General features: G+C 38.9%; 1 protein-coding gene across 9 annotated transcripts in view; it reads right to left on the minus strand.

Moving 5' to 3' along the window:
- The window catches only part of MBTD1 (mbt domain containing 1), a 55525-nt gene that overhangs the window by 5212 nt on the left and 28300 nt on the right, over window positions 1-22013 (minus strand). For 8 of the 9 annotated variants that reach the window (XM_044983566.1, XM_044983562.1, XM_044983561.1 and 5 more), the window contains 4 exons: window positions 21631-21778; window positions 18715-18797; window positions 17971-18205; window positions 16437-16514 (listed from right to left, as the gene is read on the minus strand). In XM_044983566.1, coding sequence (XP_044839501.1) covers window positions 16437-16514; window positions 17971-18205; window positions 18715-18797; window positions 21631-21778 — 544 coding nt within the window. The remainder of the gene's footprint in view (window positions 1-16436; window positions 16515-17970; window positions 18206-18714; window positions 18798-21630; window positions 21779-22013) is intronic. The other variant, XM_044983560.1, reaches the window with a different exon arrangement.

Genomic DNA, 22013 nt, shown 5'->3' on the forward strand with positions numbered 1-22013 from the left:
CTGAGGTTTAATTTTAGCCTCAGGGCCCCCTTATTAATACTTCTGGTTAAGCTAAATGACAAACTGAAAACCACTGTTTAGAAGAACAAATACTGGACAATGATTGAAAACAAAGTAACTTGGAAATTATGGTAAAAATCCATCTATGGATAGGTCTACACTGCAAAAAACAAACAAACCCATTGACTCAGGCTTGTGCTACAGCACTATAAATAGCTGTGTAGATTTTCCCACTCAGGCTCTGACACCTGGTGAAGGGGATGAGTCTTAGAGTCCGAGCAGGAACTTCTACACTATTATTTCTAGTGTCATAGAGCAAACTTCATCACTCTAAGTCTGTAGATCTGGGCTCTTTGATGCTCTGGGTGGGTTTTCCTCCCCTCCCCTTTCCTTTTCTGCAGTTTAGACCCAAAAGGGTCAACCAGTAAGATATGCAAAAATTAAAGTGATTTCTTAAAATACAAATATCCATGTTGCATAGCAAAATAATCCAAGTTCCAAGAGACAATTTTTTTTTATTTATTTTTTTAGAGTCTGCCCTTCTGAGCCATCTGCCTATAGCAACCATCTTAGCGTAAAGAACAGTTGATACAATAAGGAGGGTCATTTTAAGAAATGGTAAATTAAGCTTCATCTTGTTGCAATGCTGCTTCCACATATAAGATAGTAACTGAATTAAGAAGCTCATGTCACTGGAATTCCACTTTGTATTTTGATGAGCAAATGTGGCAAGTTTTGTCCAACCAAGAAAAACAGATGATATTTCAAGCGTGTCACTACTATGATTATTTCTGGCAAAGTCACAGACTGAAATCTGTATGCAATGTTGGTTTAGCTGTGTCGGTCCCAGGATATTAGAGAGACAAGGAGGGTGAGGTGATATTTTTTATTGGACCAACTTATGCTGATGAGAGGGACAAGTTTTCACAGAGCTCTTCTTCAGATTGAAATCTGACTATTTTCTCAGATGGGTGCTGGGCTTCAAGAGTGAGAGTGGCCTGCTGAGCATTTATAGAACTGGTGCACTTTGACGGGTTTAGAGAATAGACTGTATGAGTCAGTTATACACTGCTTATTTGGGACAGTAATTCAGTTTAACTGGGAAAGTGCAGATGAGTAAGTAATACTTACATTGGGCTCTCTGGGTTTTTGATGTTCAGGCTGATGTGCTTTATCTCCCCCTATAAATCTTCTGCTTATAAAAAGAGAACTGTTTTTAAACATCACAAAGCTAAAATCTCTTCTGGCTGGTAATATTACAAAGGTTCTCAGAAACTTGGTGGCTATGGATTTCTCTAGTTCAGCTCATTTTAGAAGGGGGGAAAATGTCACTGAGCATTTTTCCTTTAACTTTTCAGTGGACCAGCACATTTCATAGCAACGAAGTAAAGCGATCTGAAGGTACAAATTAAGTATTTGTGTTTATTATTGTTATTTAACATTTACTACTGTAGTAGCAATCAGAAGCCAACCAGATTGGACCTCCATCATCCTAGGTGCTGTACAAATATATAGGAAATGACAGACCCTATCCCAAAGAGCTTGCAGTCTGGAAAATTCTGCTTTCTCAGGATGAAAGGCTGACAAAGCATCCTACACAAACAGGTTGTATAACATTAAGGCTTTGGTCCTACAATTAGATCCACTAGCACAGATCCTTGGATATTAGTGGGTCCGATCGCAGGATTGGGGGGTCTTAGTTTTTAAATAAAATGTGAAGAGTCAAATTCTGCCCTGGGATACACGCATAAGTCTCCAACAGACTTTAATGGAATGGACATCTCCAAAAACAGAATTTGTTCCTTAATGTATATATAGCAAGAGAGTTTTGGCTGTTAAACCAGTTTAGAAGGAGAACAGTAATCCACTTTCTCTCATATGATCAGCTCCTATGATACTGACAATCAATTCTGTCACTCTTCAGCAAGATGGTTGCCTTCAGGAACAGGCTGAGAAATGCAGACTTCAATTAAAACCAGCATTTTAAGTTATCATTCAGTTTGCATCCAAGGAGAACATCTTATCTGGTGAACATTAAGATGGGTATTGTTTCTCCTTCATCTTCCAAAACAACAGATGGTTGAATTTAAAAGCTTCCTTTACTACAAATGTGTATGTACAGCTACGGAACCAAGTTACATTATTTTCATTACTAACTGCAAAACACAAACCTATAATTTCACTGTTTAATTTCATGCTTTAATTTTTGCTAAGCAGAATTAAGCATGATTAAAAAACATGTACTATCTTCAGATCACAGATGCCTCATAATTCATTTTCTTTCATGTAAGTGACAGGCAGGAAAAATTGTTTACAATAGCATATTGCAGCATATTTGCAATTAATTTTTAAGACCCAGGATACTTTTTTAATCTTCTATCTTCCTATTTAAAAAAAAAAGTGATCTGAAACACAAAGAAGAATGATATTATGGATAGCAGTACCAAATAGGTTGCAATTAACCTCCCAATTTGATTGAGTAAGAAAAGTGATACTTATCAATATATGAGCATATATGAAAAGCAGGAACACTGAAAAGAAAATATGGCAATGTTTTCATTAAAGGTGCAGTACCCACATTAAAAGGTTGATTAATATACAAAAACTGATGACTATCTGATGACCAGATGAATGAGAGAAGCATTAAAAAGTTTCAGTTACTGAATACCAAGTTAATAACACCAATGTCTTTTCAAATGCAAAAATTTGATGCGGTGAAATCTGAAAATAAATCCCCAAACCTGTTGCTATTTGTAATCCTGCTATAAATTTACAAGACATTTGATTATTCTTTTATTATGGTCCTATATCATCTTCCATGTTGCTACACACTCCTATGCTAAATAAAAATAAAATTTAAAACATTAAAATATTTTAAAATTGCTAAAAAAAAGCAGCAGAGCATGATGTAAATGTACAAAATCAAGCAACCTCACTACCTTGCATCATGGAAACCTCTTCCCTCCCTACTCTGCCCCCAAAACCTTGATTATTTTTGCCTGTCCCTACGTCACATCTAATGTACAGCAGGGGCCTTTTCTTTTATTAGTCTGTAGAGGACCACACACATAAGGCATGGTATCTTTACATAATAAGCAACAACAACAACTAACTGAGATATGCTGTGCTATTTACTCTAGGAAAATGCTAATATACAGAGGTTCAAATTGCTTTCCTACAATTTGAAATGCTTTGGTCAAGTTCCCATCCTCCCCAGTATTTAAATAATGCTTGTGCATTTGCCCAATATTTCAAGTACACCTGGTGAGTTAGCAGGCTTCACATTTTGTCCTAGATCTGTTCAATTAGCACTAAGATCCCAACAGTTAAATATTTAAACACTATTTTTCCCTGCTAACAAATCTCTTGAAAAGTTTATCAACACCATGGGTTCAAGCTACACCTATATAGTACAACACTTGAATGATAAGCAAAGAGATAAATACTTAGCCATAGTGCCTTAAATCATTCAGCCAAGTGGCTGAACATCCAGCTGATGGAAGGTTCTGAACAGAAGGAAAGACACACAAGGTGCTCCCTCTCCTCATTAGCTCAGTGAGATATCTGCACAGTGCTCTCAGTACCTTGCTACCCCAGGAAGCCCCACCCTGATCTCCCTTGTACCAGGGATGTGATGTCAGTAACCTGCCCCGCCAGGAAACATCAGAAGAAACAAGACCCTGACTTTAGGGGATAACACGTCAATAAAGAAAGTGGGACTGGTTTTGGAAAGCAACTTCTTTCCTTGACTGCCCAGAGATCATGTCTTTCTCAACACAGAGCTGTATGAAGGTTACATTTCAATGCTGAGAAGTCATCACATATAATTCTTAAAGTTTCAAAATAAAGATGAAAGTAAAAGAAAAGCAGCATGACTGTGCCAGAGAGCAAAAGCAATTCTTAAAGAAGCAAGATGAAGTACTATTGAATTCTATAGCCATACAGATGGTGGATGAGAGGGCAATGAGGTTATTTAATGAACTGATATAGCTTTTCTGATAGAAAATGAACATTCAGAGCAGACGGGATATCAGTCAGCAATACACTGTTTGGAAAATGAGGGCCTAATCTTGAGAGCGGCTGAGCACTTCTGTGGGGTGCTGCGTGCCTTCTGTTCCCATTAAAGTCACTGGGAGATGAGAGGGTTCAGTTCCTTGTACAATCAAACCCCGAATGTAGCAGCGGCCACAACAATCCAGGGAGAAAGCTGCCAGTCAGAACATGATCTTAGATCAGCATTCAAAGCCACATTATGGTGTCCACAGCATCTCATCTAGGGTGCTTGAAGAACATTACCACTAACTGGTGATAGATAGCATAACTACACCCTAACAGGTGTGAAGGATATTTTGAGTATCTGATACATCTGACTATCCTACATTTGAAGGGAGACAGTCATGAGGATCTCATAGAGCTTTTTTCATTTCTAACTTCTTTCATCAAGGATTACCTTATACAAACCACAAGATTTACATAAGACACAGATGTTTTAATCTGCCAGACCAATATTATTAATACATGAATTCTTAAAGGGTTTTTACTATTCACTGATTAAGATGGATAAACTTCATTTTGTCAATATTCAAATAAAACCAGTCTTTTGGTTTTGGAGCAAGCATGGGGAGGAAGAAAAAAAAAAACAGGTTTGTTTTCAAAGGGTAAATCCTTTCAAATTTATTTCTTATCATACCCAACCATGGTCTGTAGAACACTGAATATAAGAGACTCAATTATGCTTAAATTCAAAAGACCTCTTTTTCCAAACAGCTGTTCTCTTATACACGGGCTGTATGCAATCACAAATCTCCTTCTAGTTACATATGGTGCCCAAGCCTTTAAGGAATAATGCGCAGAGTTCTAACAATGATGTTGTGTTACATATTACAATTCAGTAAGTTAATTGAAAGTATCTGCAATCTTTAAAAAAAATCTGCCAAAGTGCAGTTTGGTAGTTAAATCACAGTGTCCATAAGCCTCAGTGATCTATAATCCATATATTTGCCCTGGGAACCATTGCTCCCTTATGATGAATTCAGTGAAGTGGACTGATATGGACCAGTGGAAGTGACTATTCCTCTTACTTTACAGACAGAAACAAGTAAACAAGGCAGCATATTTCATGCCAGACCATGCTTTGTCCCCCACCCTGTTCAGCATTTCCCTCTGCAGTAACCGAGAGACTTTGATGGTGCTCATTACCTGTTTTGAGGCTGGGACTGAACTCTTGGCTAGTCCTGGGAGGCTGGAAGGCCTCCGGGGCTGTCTGTGCTGGAAGGGTTCGATATGGAGGAGGAGTCAACTCTTCATCACCAGAGAAGCTCCTCCGCACCCCACCTGTCATGGGTAGGCTCGACAAACTGACAGGCTTCTTCCCAACTGGTATCTTCCTCTCTAAACATCAAGTCAAACTAAAGTAAACGCCTGGGTCAAAGTGAATTAGGTAACTCAGACTGGTCACTGAGAAATGTCTGCCTCATATTCAGCTTTGGAGTCTGGAAAATAAGGGTCTTGATGTGAAATTGCAAAGTTCACTCATTTGGGGAGATATTAAAAATCCCAGCTCAACTTTTTTTTCTTTTTAATCTCTGAATTCTAATCATTAAAGAAAGTGTCCCAGCCCTAATCCCTTTTGTTATCTACCAATAAAATAGGAGCACTTCAAAGTGTTACTGCAACACAGCTGCATTTCACAGCCAACACCTGATCTCCTGATCACATACTGAAACAACTTTTGGCTCTAGTTCAGAAGTGCAGTGATTAGATTTATACAGTGTGACAGGAATGTTTGTTTGTGAACCAATCCCACTTAAAAAGGAGTTTGTTTTTTTGCTAATTCACTACATATAAAATCTTAACTATGTAGACCACCACAACTTACTTAGCACTTCTATAGTGCCTTACAAATGTTAATGAGTATTCTAATTTGGAAAAACAAACAAACCTGTTTTTTCTAAAAAAAATCTTCAAGTTATCGGATAACACATCTTCATTCCATATGTTGATTTTCCCTCCAAATGCTGAATTTATTCCTGTCTCATCATATAAGAAAACCCTACTTTATTTTCACCTCCAAACAGAGGCCCTGGTCCTGAAATTAACTTCTGGGGGCAAGCCCGTGTGCCTGGGGGAACCTCACTGCAGAATCAGAACCTTAAACGCTATGATAGCATTTCAGCATCACCATTGCTTACACTTGTTCTCAAAGCTACACTGATGAATGCTAAGATATTGCCAATCTAATCAAGTAAATGTACTTTGGGCTAACACAAGAAAATGGCCCTCAAGAAAGCTCTGAAGTCAATGGGCCTATTCATGGTAAGAGTTAAACATATGATTAAGTTTCTTGTCTAATCAGGGCATAGGTGACTAAGGGTTGGCAGGTCTGGTGCCTCAGTTTGTTCTTCTAGGAAGGAAGTGATGCAATCAATCAGCAAGTTGTCTATATAACCAGACATTTAAAAACAGATAAGTCACATCATCTATTAAGTGGCCTTAGAACAAAACCAATTACTAGGAAGCAGTCAGTACTGGTGCATACTGTAAGCTACTATACTATTGATTAACTGTCAAAGGAAATTGATAACTTGTCATCACCGCCATCTTTAGCGGCACAATATTTGGTCACAAGAAACCGGTACAATATTCCATCCATTTCAAGATGACACTGAAACAGAACTGTCTCCAAACATTACAGGAGCATGCACAATGTTTTTAAGTTTGCAGCATTTTCCTTATTTGGGAATTCTTGCAACCTACATCAAAACACACTGGCAAGATCAGACACAGTTAGGAGCAATCCATCATCTCATAATTACAGGGTCCTGTCCCTTCAAAAATCCTGAGAAATTCTGATGTGCTCAAGTTCCATTTTAGAACAGAACAACCGTCTAACCCAAGGTATGTGCACAACAAATCCAACCTGATCTTCCCTACTGTGAATAAAAAGCAAGCATCAGTGATGGATATACTGATGGATGAGAATCTAGTGACTGACCTGAAGATGCAGAACCACAATATAACTGTCACATTACTGCACATGCACACAATTACACATAAAGCACATTGGATGTTATCACTGTAAACTGGTGTCACCACAAAATATGAATGCTGGATATGAGCCTACAGTAGTAGCAGAAAGTTCTGAGGAGTTAGAACCATATGACCTGATAACTGGATCTTTCAATGACCCATACCAATCCTAGAAAGGATAAGAGTCATTTCTTTACAATCCAGATGTTAGTGAAAGATTCACTGCTCTCCATTATAAGAGGGTTGCATAGCAACATACAATTAAGAAAAGAAGATTAGGTTTATTGAAGGTAAGGCCAAGCAGGATGCTGGCTGATTTCTGTTCCCCTTTTTAATTATCTCCTTTTTCAACATGGAGCCTTTTTAGGATAGACTTTTAAAGCCACTTACAGGACTAACTCAGATTGTATTACTTTACACATCAGTTAAAAAAAACCTATAAAAAGCTTAGATTACAACAACTGAAGTCAAACGTGGATTTTTCAAACAGACTCCAAAATCCAATGTCAACGCAGATGTTAAATAATAAATATTAGAAGTTATAATTTTTCTTATGTGCCTCCTTTATGTGAAATGGGCAACAAACACAGCAATTTTTAAAAATATTTTTAGTACTAAATTTGTGCTTATTAACTCCTTATAAATCACATTAAAAAAAAACTACAAGAAGCATTTTAGCATTTATTTCCCCCAACCTAACTTTTAAATGTTTTGGAATAAAAGCAAGGATGTAATCTCAGCACCAATGTACTTCCTCTTAGGAGCTTAAAAAAATATATATCTATATCTATCTATCTATATCAGACTTTATGTAATATTCTTCCGGGGAGGGGAAGGGGAGAAGCATTACACTGAGGGACCCATTTCCAGTTATTATCACAGGGGTAGCCATGTTAGTCTGGATCGTAAAAAGCGACAAAGAGTCCTGTGGCACCTTATAGACTAACAGAAGTATTGGAGCATAAGCTTTCGTGGGTGAATACCCACTTCGTCAGACGCATTTCCAGTTAAATTGCTCCCACCATTCAACACTAAATCAGGGATTCACTAGTACCTGTACTACTGTTTGCATTATTAAGATATTTTGGAACAATTTGGGACTTTCATTCTAGTTCACTATTAACAGAGCTTCATTATCTCAGGAGTTCACTATATGCATGTCCAATGGAACCAATACTATTAGCGTACTCCTTCCAACTGCATGGACCCATTAACAATCTGAAATATTGCATTAGAAATGTTTCCAATACACATTGAAAACATTCAGCAGAATGACTCAAGCCATTCTGGAATGCAACATGAGTAAGTGTGAGTACCATGCATGTAAATAACAACTCATATTAGTAAAAAAGTTACTCAGGATGTGTGGTAGTTTCTTGTTAAAACCCCAGTATTTTGGCTGTTTTTGCACACTGGGGAAAAAAAAACAAAAAACCAACAACACACTAATACTACAGATTTGTATGCTTCAAAAAATGTTCTTTCCAAAACAAAATCTCCCCCCCACACACCCTCAAAAAAATTACAACCGAAGACTATGGAAAGAATAGTTTCTCCTTGACATTATTATTTGCTGAGACGCAGCACTTGTGCCACTGTAACTTATCTGGCACATACGAAAAACAGGAGGCAGCCAGTTACAAGATGTTTTCATGCCCTTGTCCTCTCTTCCCCTTTCGGCCAATTAAATAGGTTTCTTAGCTAAACAGCCCACCAGACTCTTCTCCCCATCCCACATCACAAATCCACTCCAGGTTAGTAAGAACAGAAGAATCTCAATCCCCTTAGGGCAAGAGTCTGCCCTGGTGGCATTAGGTGAAGGAAGTTTCCTTTTCTGTGACTCAGTCTGTTTTCAGTGTTGTGTGAAGCAATGGTTTCCAAATAGCTTTAGGGAGACTTATGCTGGAGAGGGGGACAAAGCAAAAAGGAGAAAGACTGAGCAGACTCTGCTTACCAAGCTCCCTTCAGCCAAATCTGAAGTTCTCCAAACAGAAGTACATCAAAATGTAGCACAGAACTTTTAGTATGCAGTAGCAGGGTCCACACAGCGAGTTACGGCATGGCAAGCTAGTGCACTGTAGATACACACACTAAAGCTGTGCACTCTCCATATCGACAACCACCTAGAGCTTTTTCCAGACAATATGAGTCTTTGAAAGCCCCTTGGAGTGTATTACATTCTCCTGTTCCCAGGCTGGGCATTTAAAACAATGCTATGCAAAGATCTTACTGCTGACGTACAACTTATAAACTAAATTAATCTTAAAAACAAAACCAAAAAACCCCCACCATACTGAAGCAGATCTTCAGAACAGTTATGTCACCAGGTAACATAAAATATGGGAGGGGGACATAAGTAATAATCACCACCAAGACTACTTGAGAGTAGCAAGTCTTAGCAAGTGACTAGAGGAAGGAGATGACAAAAAAGCATTGGGGGGTGGGGTTGTACCAGTTGTTTGCTATCCCTTATTGAAGGCCCCGCTGCCTTGCGGCACGCTGTCTTTTTGGAAGACAAGAGCAGTGATCTCAGACCTTCAGAGGTTGCCTAGAGAGGCCTGCCAGAATCAGATGCTGATAGAAACCAACAAGACTTGGTCCTCCATTAGAAGGGCCAGGAGCAAGCAGAGGTCCATCAGGACCCAGCAGCCCAGATAAAGAGGACTGGCTACCTCTTTCAAAGGCCAGTTCTGGATGAGGCTGTGACAGGAAAGGAAGGTTCTCTCTATCTTGACCAGGCCAGGTTTCTTGGCTTAAGGGCCTAACTGACAATACATTGGTGGATCAGTGAAGGACTATTTGTCTTATGAACTTCAACACTGACATGGACATTTAGCATTAGTGCCAATTTATTTTCTGTAAAATTAAGAGGAGTCCTCTCTGCGGGACATTCTGGCACAGGCAAGCCAATGATAACTGGTACTAGCAATGAGATGTCCAAATCCCCTTTCATCACAAAGGGGATGATGGAAGACTTACTGAGGCTTTCAGTACAACAGCAGGCCCAAACTGAACAAGAAGCTCAGTGGCCTGCCAGCAGCTAATCCTGGGAAACTTCTCTAGGGAAGTTGTCACAGTCTGAACTTGTTGCTCTTCCCTTCCAAAAAGGGCAGGGTGCACCAGGGCAGCAGGGCCTCCAGTAAGGAACGACCCAAGTGTTGTGCACCCTGTCACAAGTGTCTGCACCACCAGGTTAAGGCCTCAGGGAGAAAAACAATGCAGATTTATGAAACATGCATGTGAAGTTAAGAAGGTTATGAAATCCTTTAAGAATTTCCCTCTGTGGCTAAGCACACACAATGATCCCACTCCCAGTTTTCTCAGTCTTCTGTTCATCCCAGGAATGAAGAACTTTTTTGTTCTTGAATTAATTGTACAAGATCATCCAGGTCTTTTAGAAGGCTTTGCATGTCCTCAATTGTAAAGAAATTTGGCCAAGACTTCCTGCAATCTCAGCATCTGTTTGTCACAAGCCAGGCCGTGCATTTGAGAAAGTTCTTGGCATCAGAGGCTCAGATATTGTTGCAAGGGATCTGGCACTGATGGGAAATATAACTGATCTCTGATCACCAACTACTGTGAGTTCAGCAGGCATTACTGGGTAAGAAGATGAATACTCTATTTAGTGCCCTTTGTATGCATGGTGATTTATACGTGCACATAACATGTTGCCCACCAACAGGAATTTAAGATGGCATTCATATGAATAAAAAGATCATTGTTATGCCTCTGGCTGCCACCTTTAAGGCCTTGAAAACTTGTTTAGATTCTTCAGAGAGACAATTCACCTGACAATTCCATAAGAAGGTAATTGAAGGAAGAGTGTATGTACAAGATCATTCCACCTGATGGAAAAGGCATTTGGTTGATGTTGTATCCCCATTCACATATTTGATGCAGAGTCACTGTACTTCCAAGGTTGCCTTGGGAGGCAAAGACACCTACCTGTACAATGACCTTACAGCTTAAACAGAGACCAAAGAGATAGCCTCTTTAGGATCTTTTTGTACCAGATGTGTGCGGATTCCTTAGAGTGAACCAAAATGCACTATTATTGAGCTAGACAAACATATGCAATGCTCTAATGTAATCAATGAATTCCTGTGCTCAGTTAGAAAAGCAAAACTTCTTTCAGAAATATCCTGGATCTTAGGCTGTTAATTTAAAAAACGCTCCCCATCTCATGCAGACTCCCATCTGGGGTACAGATTTTTTCTTTTGCTTCCTGGTGTGTTAGAAAGGAGAAACTATAAAAGACTTGAGTCACTTATCAAAGGATAGGGGTACATCCTGCATGGATGCTCTAGTCAGGTTAATTCTGTGTCCATGATAAGACCAAGTTCTCCAGGATTGCCTTCTCCATTCATTGGTAGAAGAAGATCTGTTATGTCTTCCTATTAACGCCTCTGCTATTGGCAAAGCTCAGAAAAGTGAATAGACCCATTAGGCCCAGCCAAATATGGCTGTCAATCCCACTGCAGAAGACTAAAACAAGCACCACTAGTTTGAGAGCCAAGTCTCAGATTATCACTCATAATCAGGCTATATTGCTCTATCTCCACCTATGAGCCCCAACAGCTTAGTTTGTGACAGCACAGTAATCAGCAAGCTTGATGTCTATGAGCAGAATGAGATACAGTTCAAAGCTGAAGAGGTCTGTGATGACGTGTAGTTATGCCCATGTGACCTCTTGCTTAACAACCTTCTTCATCCACCTAAATCTTAGATTAACTATGCGGAAACATTTAGCAAATACTATGGCCTATCATGAACTAATCAAAGATAGACTAGTGTCTCTATATAGACCCTTGTTGTCAATTTTGAGTGAAAACGTTCCTGGTGGCAGTGACTTCAGCTTGTACAGCAAGTTAAGTTCTGGTCCTAGCAACTGAAGTACCTTACATCAGATTTCACAAGGTAAAAGATTCCTCTCCACAGTGGTGCCAAAGCTTGCTACCATTCTTCCCAAACCATTTTCAAGGGAGCATTCTTCTCCATATGCTCAATGGCAGAGTCCTTTGGGTTTTACCTAGTCCTTGGAAAGCCCACCTAACTTTTTGTTTTTGACACTATGAAAGGATGATTGGCCCTTTAAAGGGAGATGGGTTCAGCCCTACCTGTGACCCACTAAGCTCATCTCTCCAGGTGGAGAAAAGGAACAATGTCACATGACAGGGAAGACATGTGGCTAAACCAGGTCTTTGGGGTGGAAATAAAACAGAAGCCTGTGGAGAGAAGGAAAGAATCCAGATAGCTCTCTTCACAGAGACTCTCCTTAACTCCCAGGCACAGGGCCTCAGGAGCGCAGAGAACAGGTACCAGCTGGGAAGGCTCGAACAGGACTATGAACCCTGCACTAAGGTTGTGAGCCTGCTAGGAAGGCTGGATGGGAGTTCTTATGAACTTAGTTAATAAACCCAGACACCAAGAAGGGGTGTTACTTGACACATGCAAGCTTATGTTGAAGTTACTGGGGAGCCCAAGAGGGGGAAACTGAGGCAGTGGCTAGTCTGAAGATAAGTGAAATAGGCACCATTGCTACAGACTCCAATTAATTGAGCAGAGCTGTTGCCAAGAGAACTGCATCTAAATGGATGTCTGATTGTATTTCACACTGTTGTAACGTGGCTGGCCTGAAAACTAGAGAGGCGATGTCAACGCTCACTTGGTCGGAGGTGTATTTCCACAGCAGATACCTACAATGAAGCTGGACAGCCGTCTCACCACACATTTACAAAACAGTATTGCTTACATTTGAGAACTCGTCATGCTACAAAGCTTGTTTTCAAGACAGAGGGAAGCCAAATACTCCCATCTTTGAAAGACGTTTATTTCAGGGTGCTCCTCATTTTAAGTTAATTAATCACTGCATGAAGTGCTGATTATTTGTCTCTTTGTGCATAATTGAACTTCGTGGTCCACTTGAATGTTTATCTTGGTCCCCTTTATATATTAAAAGATACTTGGCATTGACCTTGTTATGGTTGTCTAGTGCAGCCTCATCAACTTTTTCTTCTGGGAGATTCCTCTTCCATGACTCAGTATTTTTTATATCAAGAATCTACAATAGTGAAATACAAGGTTTGGTGTTTAACCGAGAAACATGGATCTAAAATCATCTCATTTGTAATCAAATATAATCAAAACACTTTTCTAGTTATTTATTGAAGAGGATTTCTGATAAACTCAAGAGCTGCTCTGCAAATGCTAGCTATGAAAAGGGTCAAATTCAGTAGGAAGGTCTTCCTAACGCTGTCCCTTCTCCCATCGCCGCAGACTCGATTTTTCTGCCCAATGAATTTTAAAGGAATATCAGAGCCTCAAAGAGACTAGAAGAGAAGTTTAAAGTATGAGGTTACAATCCTCGTCAGGAAGCGTTAGTAAAGTTTTCAAAACTTTCTGTGGTGAGCTTGCAGATCATGCCTACCACACAAAAGGTATGAGGATTAATGTTTGTAAAATTTGCTAAAGCTGGCACACCCTATCAGCAAGAAATTAATTTTTGTACATGCCCTTGCGTAGAAATATTTTGAAATCCAGGTTTTTCCCAGTAAAATCCTGACAATTTCACTACAGAGTGAAAACGCAGAACCCGACAACCTGAATGGATTGAACTGCAAATTAGAAATGTTGTGTGTGTTTAAGATACAGATTGTGGCTGCAATAACAGCAGTTAATTTGATTAATTTAAAGAAAAAAAAATGTTCAAGCTTATTAGGAACTTGCAAGTAGTAATAAGGGTCTTTAAAGCATATAGAAGAGAGTAAAAAAAACCTCCCCAAAACCCAAACACCTCTTTTCCCTCCAAAATGGAGGTGCCGAAGCTAGAGTTTTCTTAACTTTAGAAGTATTCAATGCTTCACACTTCAATGAACTCAAGATTACAAAACAGTGAACTGGTAACTCCCCAGGAAGAGTTTTGAATAGACCAGAGTCAGACAAGACAGAGCTTGATGATCAAACTTGGAATTTAAGCCTGGTGATAAAGCCTAGACTCAGGGCTCCACACCCTGGATCTCTTCCAGCAGTATGTTAAGGGCTGTCATGCAGCTCTTAACCACCTAAGTCTGCCGACTTGTGGGGAAGTCATGTCCTGTGTCAGCAGAATTGCCCACTTCTTAATACAAAGGCCTCGCTGGCAGCCAACATGAAGGCAACTGGACTGCAAAAGAGATGGTGTGCAATCCACAAGGATTAAAACTGATATATTTGCATTCTGCCTTCTCTTACAGATAATTTTGTCCACTGTATCTTCAGCACAAAGTACCAGCTGCTGTTACAAAACATCTCTCTCCTGCACCAAAGAAATACCCCCTCTTGCCAAGGAAATACCAAGAATGTGAACAGAGGCAATGGCTTAGTGTTCCAAGCATAGCTAGGCTGCCTTCTAACTACTGCCTCTTATTAGACACTATAGAATCAGCCCTTCATTTTTATTAGGCAGATAAATGAACTCCTCTCACTGTATGTGGGTTCTTCTCAAACACTTTAAAAATTAAGTGTCAGCTCTGATTGGATATACAAGATGTTGTGGCACTTTTTATTTTATTTATTTTTTTAAATAAGGAGCTTGCCCTGAGTTCTTGTCTAAAATTTATCGTCCCGCATAAAAATTTGCCATGCACCATGGGTTGGTGCTATCCTCCACTGCTCTCTTGCAGAAGCATCCAATCTTTTGAAAAATGCCTTGGAATCCTTTGGAATAAAAGGTGCAATGTGAATTTAAGATAAATATAGATGTATCTGATCTCCAACAAGAAAGGGCAGGAGAAAGCACAAAGTGTTCTTGTGACAGGCTGTTTCTACTCCCTTCGTTACAGACAGAAAATAGCTTTGGTTTGAAACAGAGTCATGGAAACAGGACTAGAGGGGGAAGGGAAGGTGCATCATTGTAACTTAAAAATTAAACATATATTTGTTTGAATTTTTGAAGAGAACAATTTTCTCCCAGGGAGACACTACCAACGTGTAAAGAATTTGGACAGTTGTTAAAAACCTAGTGTTTTTGTTTTTTGTTTTTGTTTTTTTTTTTTTAAAGTACCATATATACTCATTCATAAGCTGAATTTTTTTTTAGTAAAAAAGGGAAGCACCAGGGAAGGGGGTCAGTTTATGAATGGGTATAAAGAGCGAAAGGTGGGACACAGCCCCTCCCCCCGCCAACAGAGGGAGCAAGGAGAGGCAGCACAGCCAGCAGAGCCAGAAGGGAAGAGGTGGAGCCAGAGTCTCTCCACTTCTGGCCATGTTGCTCTCCCCGCAGCCTCCGAAGCAGCTGCAGCTCTGGGGTTCGCAGGCTATGGCCGTACTGCTTGGTCCGGCCCACTGGAGCAGCTCCAGCCAGGCCAGAGAGATCCTCCCCAGATAAGGTGAGAAGGGATGGGATGGAACAGTGTGGGGGTCCCGGGCTAGGGGTTGGGGGGGTGTAGTCACAAGGGTTACTCCCCTGATTCCCAGCTTCTCCCCTCCAAAAACATTTCCCCACCAGTTGCTGTCCCAGCCCATCAGGGTAAGCAGCTGGTGTGCCAGGACACTTTGTTTACTTAGGTTTACCTCCTTCCTGCGGACGCTTCAGGTAAACAAATCATCTCGGCCCACCAGTGGCTTATCCTGATGGTTCAGGAGCCAAAGTTTGCTGACCCCTGAATTATAGGGTTGGCTTACGAACGGGTTATACAAATTTTCCATTTTTACTTATCCATCTTGGAAGGGTCAGCTTATAAACAAACCGGTTTATGATGGAGTAAATACGGTAATACTCAATTGACAAGAGTAGTCAACTATAGCAATACTACTGAGTACCTTTGTAAGTAACATTATTAAGAGCTTCCTACAATTGCCCAACACCCATAAAATTGATAAACTTGTCAATTTAAGAATTAGTACTGTTTTGCAAGAGGAGACAAATTTTAGTTTTATAAAGTAACTGAGGACGATAGATTGCCCTCGGTTTTCTACATCTCATTTACCTTCTGCTTCAAAACAACCTGGTTCTTATTTCTACAGCTTTGCTACAAAGAGTTAAAAACGAAGAGCCATGCATATATGAGCATTCTGTTCACGACCACCTTACTATATCTTCATGCTTATGCAGAATTCCTTACCTAAAATTGGTTCTAGGAGTATCAAAACTAATTTAACTTATTTGTCCGTGTACAATATACACAGAAGTTACAAACACTATCAATCCTTTCAAAACCACTTACTTTCCATTTGGTTATTTTGCTGCAAGTTATAAAAAAATAACATTTCTCAATTAATAAAAGGCCTCCTTTTATGGCATACTGCACCTTTAAGCATAACACTTATTTCATGCACAAGCAACATTTCCAACCAGAATAATTTGAGACAAATTGCACAACTTTCTAACAGCTGGGAAAGGGCATATAAAGCACCACTTTGTCACCCACTTTTCTTGTGTCCTTTGTACTGTTGTGACTTAGCCTTTTTCTTTTGCTTTGACGAACTTGACTGGCTATCTCTTGCTGCTGAAAAATATTAAGAATTAAAATTTTGAATTAATGATTTGGGAAAATACTGCATAGTCTTTCATGCTAAGGAAAATTCACAAGAAAAATGTTTTCCTCAATGAATGAATGAGTGAATGAATGAAGACAGAATGTCAAACAGAACACGTTCACATAGGAAAAATCCTCTACTTGAACTGCACCCATTCCAGTAGCCCCTGGAACACAATTACCCATATCATGTTTCCTGACCTAACAGGCTACAAATAGTCATTTCATCCATCATTATGGGACAACACACACCTGCTGCCAGGGTCATACCTCTGCTCCTTTGAGCAACTAGTTCTCATAGCAATTATTTTCCTGACTGGAGAAGTATAGCTGATGCATCATAAAACTGAGTCTTGTTGCCACTCGGATTTCACATAAGGCAAGAAGAAAGTTGGGAGGAAGAAGGAAAAAAAAAAAAGATAGAAACAGAAAAAGATTAGAAAACCAGACACACAAAAAAGAAGATTTACATATAAAAAAAATGGACACAAACACACAAATTAAGATATAAAAAATTCAGACTACCAAGAGAGAAATTATTAAAAGAATGGAAAGAGGCAAGAACAAAGAATGAAACAAAAATAAGCACTGGTAAGGCAGACTAATAGGAAAAAATTTGAAGAGTAAACTTAAGTAAAACATTTCAAATCAGCCATAACCTGTAATACATATTTTTATATTACAATTAGTTTATACTCCTCCAGTATGTCCGTCTAAAGAAAGAAGAAAAAAATGAATCTGTCAGTTGACAGAACTGATTTCATGTATTCCTGAACGCCTGCCAGCATTTAAAGTATTCAAATCATAAGCTGCCAGCTACACTAAAGAGAGCATCTGGTGTTTACATATTCACTCTCCAGGCTCTGGACAGTTTTATGGGACTGAAAAGCCAGGTACGGACACACAAGCAGACTGTCTGGGTTCTTTAAATTAAATCAGTGCATACTACAAGATCCCATATTGCAAACAATTGTGCATGTGAATAACTATGCATATGCATAGTAACATTGATTTAAATCCATAAAGTTACTAACACATGTTTACAGGATCAGGGCCTCTTAATGTAAAGTGCCATGCAAATTGATTGTGCTATAAATGATGAGTAATGTTATTTAGGCCTGATGCTTAAGCAGTCTGTCTCTTCTCTGGCCCAAACATCTGTTAGCCCCAGGATTAAAAATAAACAGAGCACAGCCATGCAAATACTCTGAAGTGCTTTATCAGTTATAAAGTGAAACAGATTAGAATGGTGTGCATCTGAGAATTAGCAAGGGTCTAGTCCATTTTTTGTTGCTGGTGGCTACCCAACCCCAAAAGGGTAAAGTTACGAGAATGACCACACGTGTATAAACACTGGAAGGCAACTGGTAAATTTTAGATTTAAAAAGATGCAAGAGGAATCATTTACAAATGCAGAGCAACTTACTTTGTGGTGCAGGAGGCTGTAGTTGATATCCAGTTAATTGGCACCACCCTACAGGATAGAGGTCAGGGGATTCGCAATCCACCCACTGGTCATATTCTTCTTCCCAGCCATCAAAATGTATCCTCAATAGACGATGGATGATGCGGGTTACTGTGGCCACACATACAAGGCGCGGTTCCATAAGATCTACAGCCTCCAGTTTCATTCGAATGTGAAACCCATGGTTTGGAACTTCCTGAAAAGGAAAATGAAGCAAGACAGCCAAATATCAGGAAACCAAGTCTAACATCTTACTCTACATGAAGTTTACATACTTCACGGGGGCTGCTGTTTCAGTCAAGTTTAATTTCAAGTGGCATTATTCAGATGGTGAAAGTGAACATGGTGGAATACCAAGGTATCATCTATGTAATTTAATGTGCTCCTATTTTCTTCCATAGTAAGATTTTTTTTCCAGAGTCTGAAATATACAAGCTGAATGCACATAATTTTTTCTATTTCTAATAAACAAATTTCCCAATTTCCATTTCTACTAGATATTTTTCAAAGGATACTCATATGGACTTTGAAAAATCACTGTGTCTGGTTTTGTTAACAATTAGCACATAAGTGAAGAAACATATTTAAGACAGCTGAAGAGACTGATTAACCTTATGGGACCAAGCAGGCAGGAATTTACAGCACAAAATCCACTGTAAATAGCACACATGCCATACAGTTGGCTTTACCAATGATTTATCTTACCTTATTGAAGAGTTTTACAGGTGCTGCTATAGAGTCAGTTTCCCTGAGGTAGTCAAACCATTTGAAAGGGAGTTTTGCATAACCTGTGAATTTTAAATAGTACCTTCGTACATCAACTGCAAACTTTGTTCATTTAAAAACAACACTATTAGTGCTACATTGTCACTAAAAACACAAAGAAGCTAGACACAAATATAAAAATATTTCTCAAATTTGACTTTTTGCTCCATATTGGGTTCCACATAAATCAAACAGAGAAGAAAACCTCTTTAAATGCTATAAACAGCCTTTTTATAATGATGTGACTAAAGACAAATCTGCAAAATCATCTACTCTTTCCTGTGGGAGAAAAATAATTTTATCCTTGAAATGTTGGATTTGTTTGGAGAGGACTGGCCAAAACACAATCAGTGAAATAATGTTTTTAAAACAGAGATCATAGGGTTAGAAAACACAGCAATGGAGGTAATGAAGGGCTTTTCTCCACCTTATAAACTAGAAGAGACAACTGTTTCTCAATAATGTATTTAATTTTGGTTAGTCTATTGAATTTGCATGTGACAGAGAGGACTGTTTTGGGGTGACTTTTCCCTTCGACCAGCTTCTTAGACCAGAAAGTCTCAAATTTTGGCCCTTGAACCAACAATAGTTTGCAGATTTCTTTGTGGTGGTCTGTAGAATTAAACATTTTGAAAAACAAAGAGGTGATGGGGGCTTGGAGTGATGGAATGGAAGATAGTCCCCACAGGATCTCACTAAAAGTGGTGTGCAGAATAATTAAAAAAAAAAAAAAAAAAAAAAAGAGAGCGAGCGAGCGAGAAAGCCACTGTTTTAGTCCAAGCTGCCAGTTTGGGTCACAGCTCAATACGACAGGGCTACAGTCCTCACACACATAATTAAACTTCAACAACAAACTCCGGTCCCAATCCTGAAAGGTGCCAAGTGTCCTCAACTTCCACTGACATCACTGGGAGCCGAGAGTGCTCTGTGCCTTACAAGATTGAATCCTATGTTTTAAGGCCCCTTTTTTCCACAGTGTAAAATTTCAAGCTAACAAGGTGAATACAGAAAGGGTGGCAGCAAGCTAAGTTTACACCACCCTCATGAACGGATGTCTGATTGGCTGCAGATTCATCAAGACAGCAGGGCAAGAGGTACACAAGAATATTTTTTTGTTAGCATACAGAGATCTTCTGACACAGACATTCAATAATTTTTTACAAATGTTATCTAATTAATCCTCACAACAAGCTATGGGAAAGATGGGAGCAGAGGAAGGCCATCCCAGAGCTAAGATTAGAACTCAGGACTTCCAATTCCCATAATTTAGGCACTAGAACACACCTCTCACAGGTATTAAGGGGGCTCTGATCATTATAATAATGCATTTGCTTCAGAAATAATTTAACCTACTAAGGTTAAAGTTCTAGAACATTCTTACTGCTGTTTGTTAGTCATACACATAAAACTAAATTTTACAAAACTGAATATGATTTATAATAATAGTCAGCAATGGATGATACAGGATTGCTATCAAGAATTCTAAAGAGAGAAAGGGAAGAAATGCAGACAAAAGCAGAAAAGCTGCCACGATGTAAGAAACAAGGCAGCATATTAAATGATATTAACAGAAGTTCACCTTCTGTCGTAGGTTCAGTAATTGAAGAATAAACATTTACTCAGGATTTTTCAAAGATACGCATCTATCATTTATAGTGTATCAGCCATTTAAAAGTCTGGTTTTACCAGAGTTTATATAGACATACATTTTGTCATTATTAAATTTTCATTCTGTAAATTACTCCAAATTCTCTTAAGTTTTTTTTGTTTGCTTGTTTGTTTAAGTCACAGGATGAACTATATGTTTTTGGCAGGTCAGATTATCCCCATGATTTTCTCTGCAGTAATTCTACTGAACGTTACAGCTCCAGTAAGCAAGGGTAAATCTGCTCAGCTACGGATTCGCCAAATGCTAAAAGACCAAACAGATTCATGTCAGCTAACGGGAATGCTATGAAATGTTTTTCTTTTTGTTGCAGGCAAAACTGTCAGTACACTCAAAATTCAGAAAATCTCTGCACTCAGTGCCAATAGAAACTTGCACTTAACCAGTAATATAGGTTCCCCCCCCCCCCTTCCAATAATGTAGAGATTTTTGAATGAATAGGGACAAAGACAGAATTCTTACAAAAAACTAAAACAGTGAGCACCTATCATCTACTATGATGCAATTACCTATCTCTCCCTTTATATGTAACTAAAGTAATGTAATAAAGTTTAGAGATGAAGCCAATAGAAAACCATCTGCAGACACGTATGGTGGTGTTCAGGCAGTTTTGCTCACAAAAATCATTCCTTAGGTCTTGTTCAAAAAATGAACCCCTCCCACTCCTATGGATACTGATATGAAGGATAAATTTATGTGCATTTTAGCAAGAGAGAATAATTCATCATGCCTGATTAATAAATCTGCAACACTTTACAATGCTTTTAATATGGACAATTGCTCTATCATAATTCCAGTCCTCTGCTGGCCCAAGACTCCCTAGCACTGATATTCTTGAAATAGTTCTGGAAGTGCTCTGCATCTCACTCCCCCCATCCCAGCATTAATTGTTGCTGAATATAACTAATTTTACTCAGTAAGAGTTTAGTTACATAATGGCCATATTCTACCTTTAATCTTTGTGTAGTCAAAACAAACCTCATTTTATTTGCCCATGAATTAAACATTCATTGAGTTTGACATCCCTGTTTCAGACCATTTTAAGTAGTGCTGAAGTTTCTGTTTGAAATCAAGATTGTTCTGAAAATGAAATGAATGCTGCAAAACGATTTAAGAAACAAAGAATGTGATTATATAGAATACCACTGAAAAATAATCAAAATAGAAGTTGGTCAGAATAGTGTAAATACCTCTGGGTGGAGTTAGCTCAATTGCATTAATTTCACAGAAACCAACAGGGAAAATAGAAGGGGAGGTGGCATGGTAACAAAACCAGTCAGACCCATCTGCTGCTTCTGAGCCATCAATCCCGATCATTAGATATCCATCTGCTAACACCTTTGGAAATAAAAACAATATTGTATATTAAGCACCTTTATACCTGTGAAGGCCAGGCTAGAAATTTAGTATGTCACGTTTCAAAGTGGAGTAAGAAATTAAACAAATGATAAGCAAATATGTATAAAGAACACTGTCAACTTAATAAAAGTCACTTCTCTCCAATATTTTTTGTTGTATATGCTATTGCAATCATTAACTGGCAACAATAATAGAAGAGAGAGATTAGAGACTA

The sequence above is a fragment of the Mauremys mutica genome, chromosome 12 (genome assembly GCF_020497125.1).
Source record: "Mauremys mutica isolate MM-2020 ecotype Southern chromosome 12, ASM2049712v1, whole genome shotgun sequence".
Classification (NCBI taxonomy): domain Eukaryota; kingdom Metazoa; phylum Chordata; order Testudines; family Geoemydidae; genus Mauremys; species Mauremys mutica.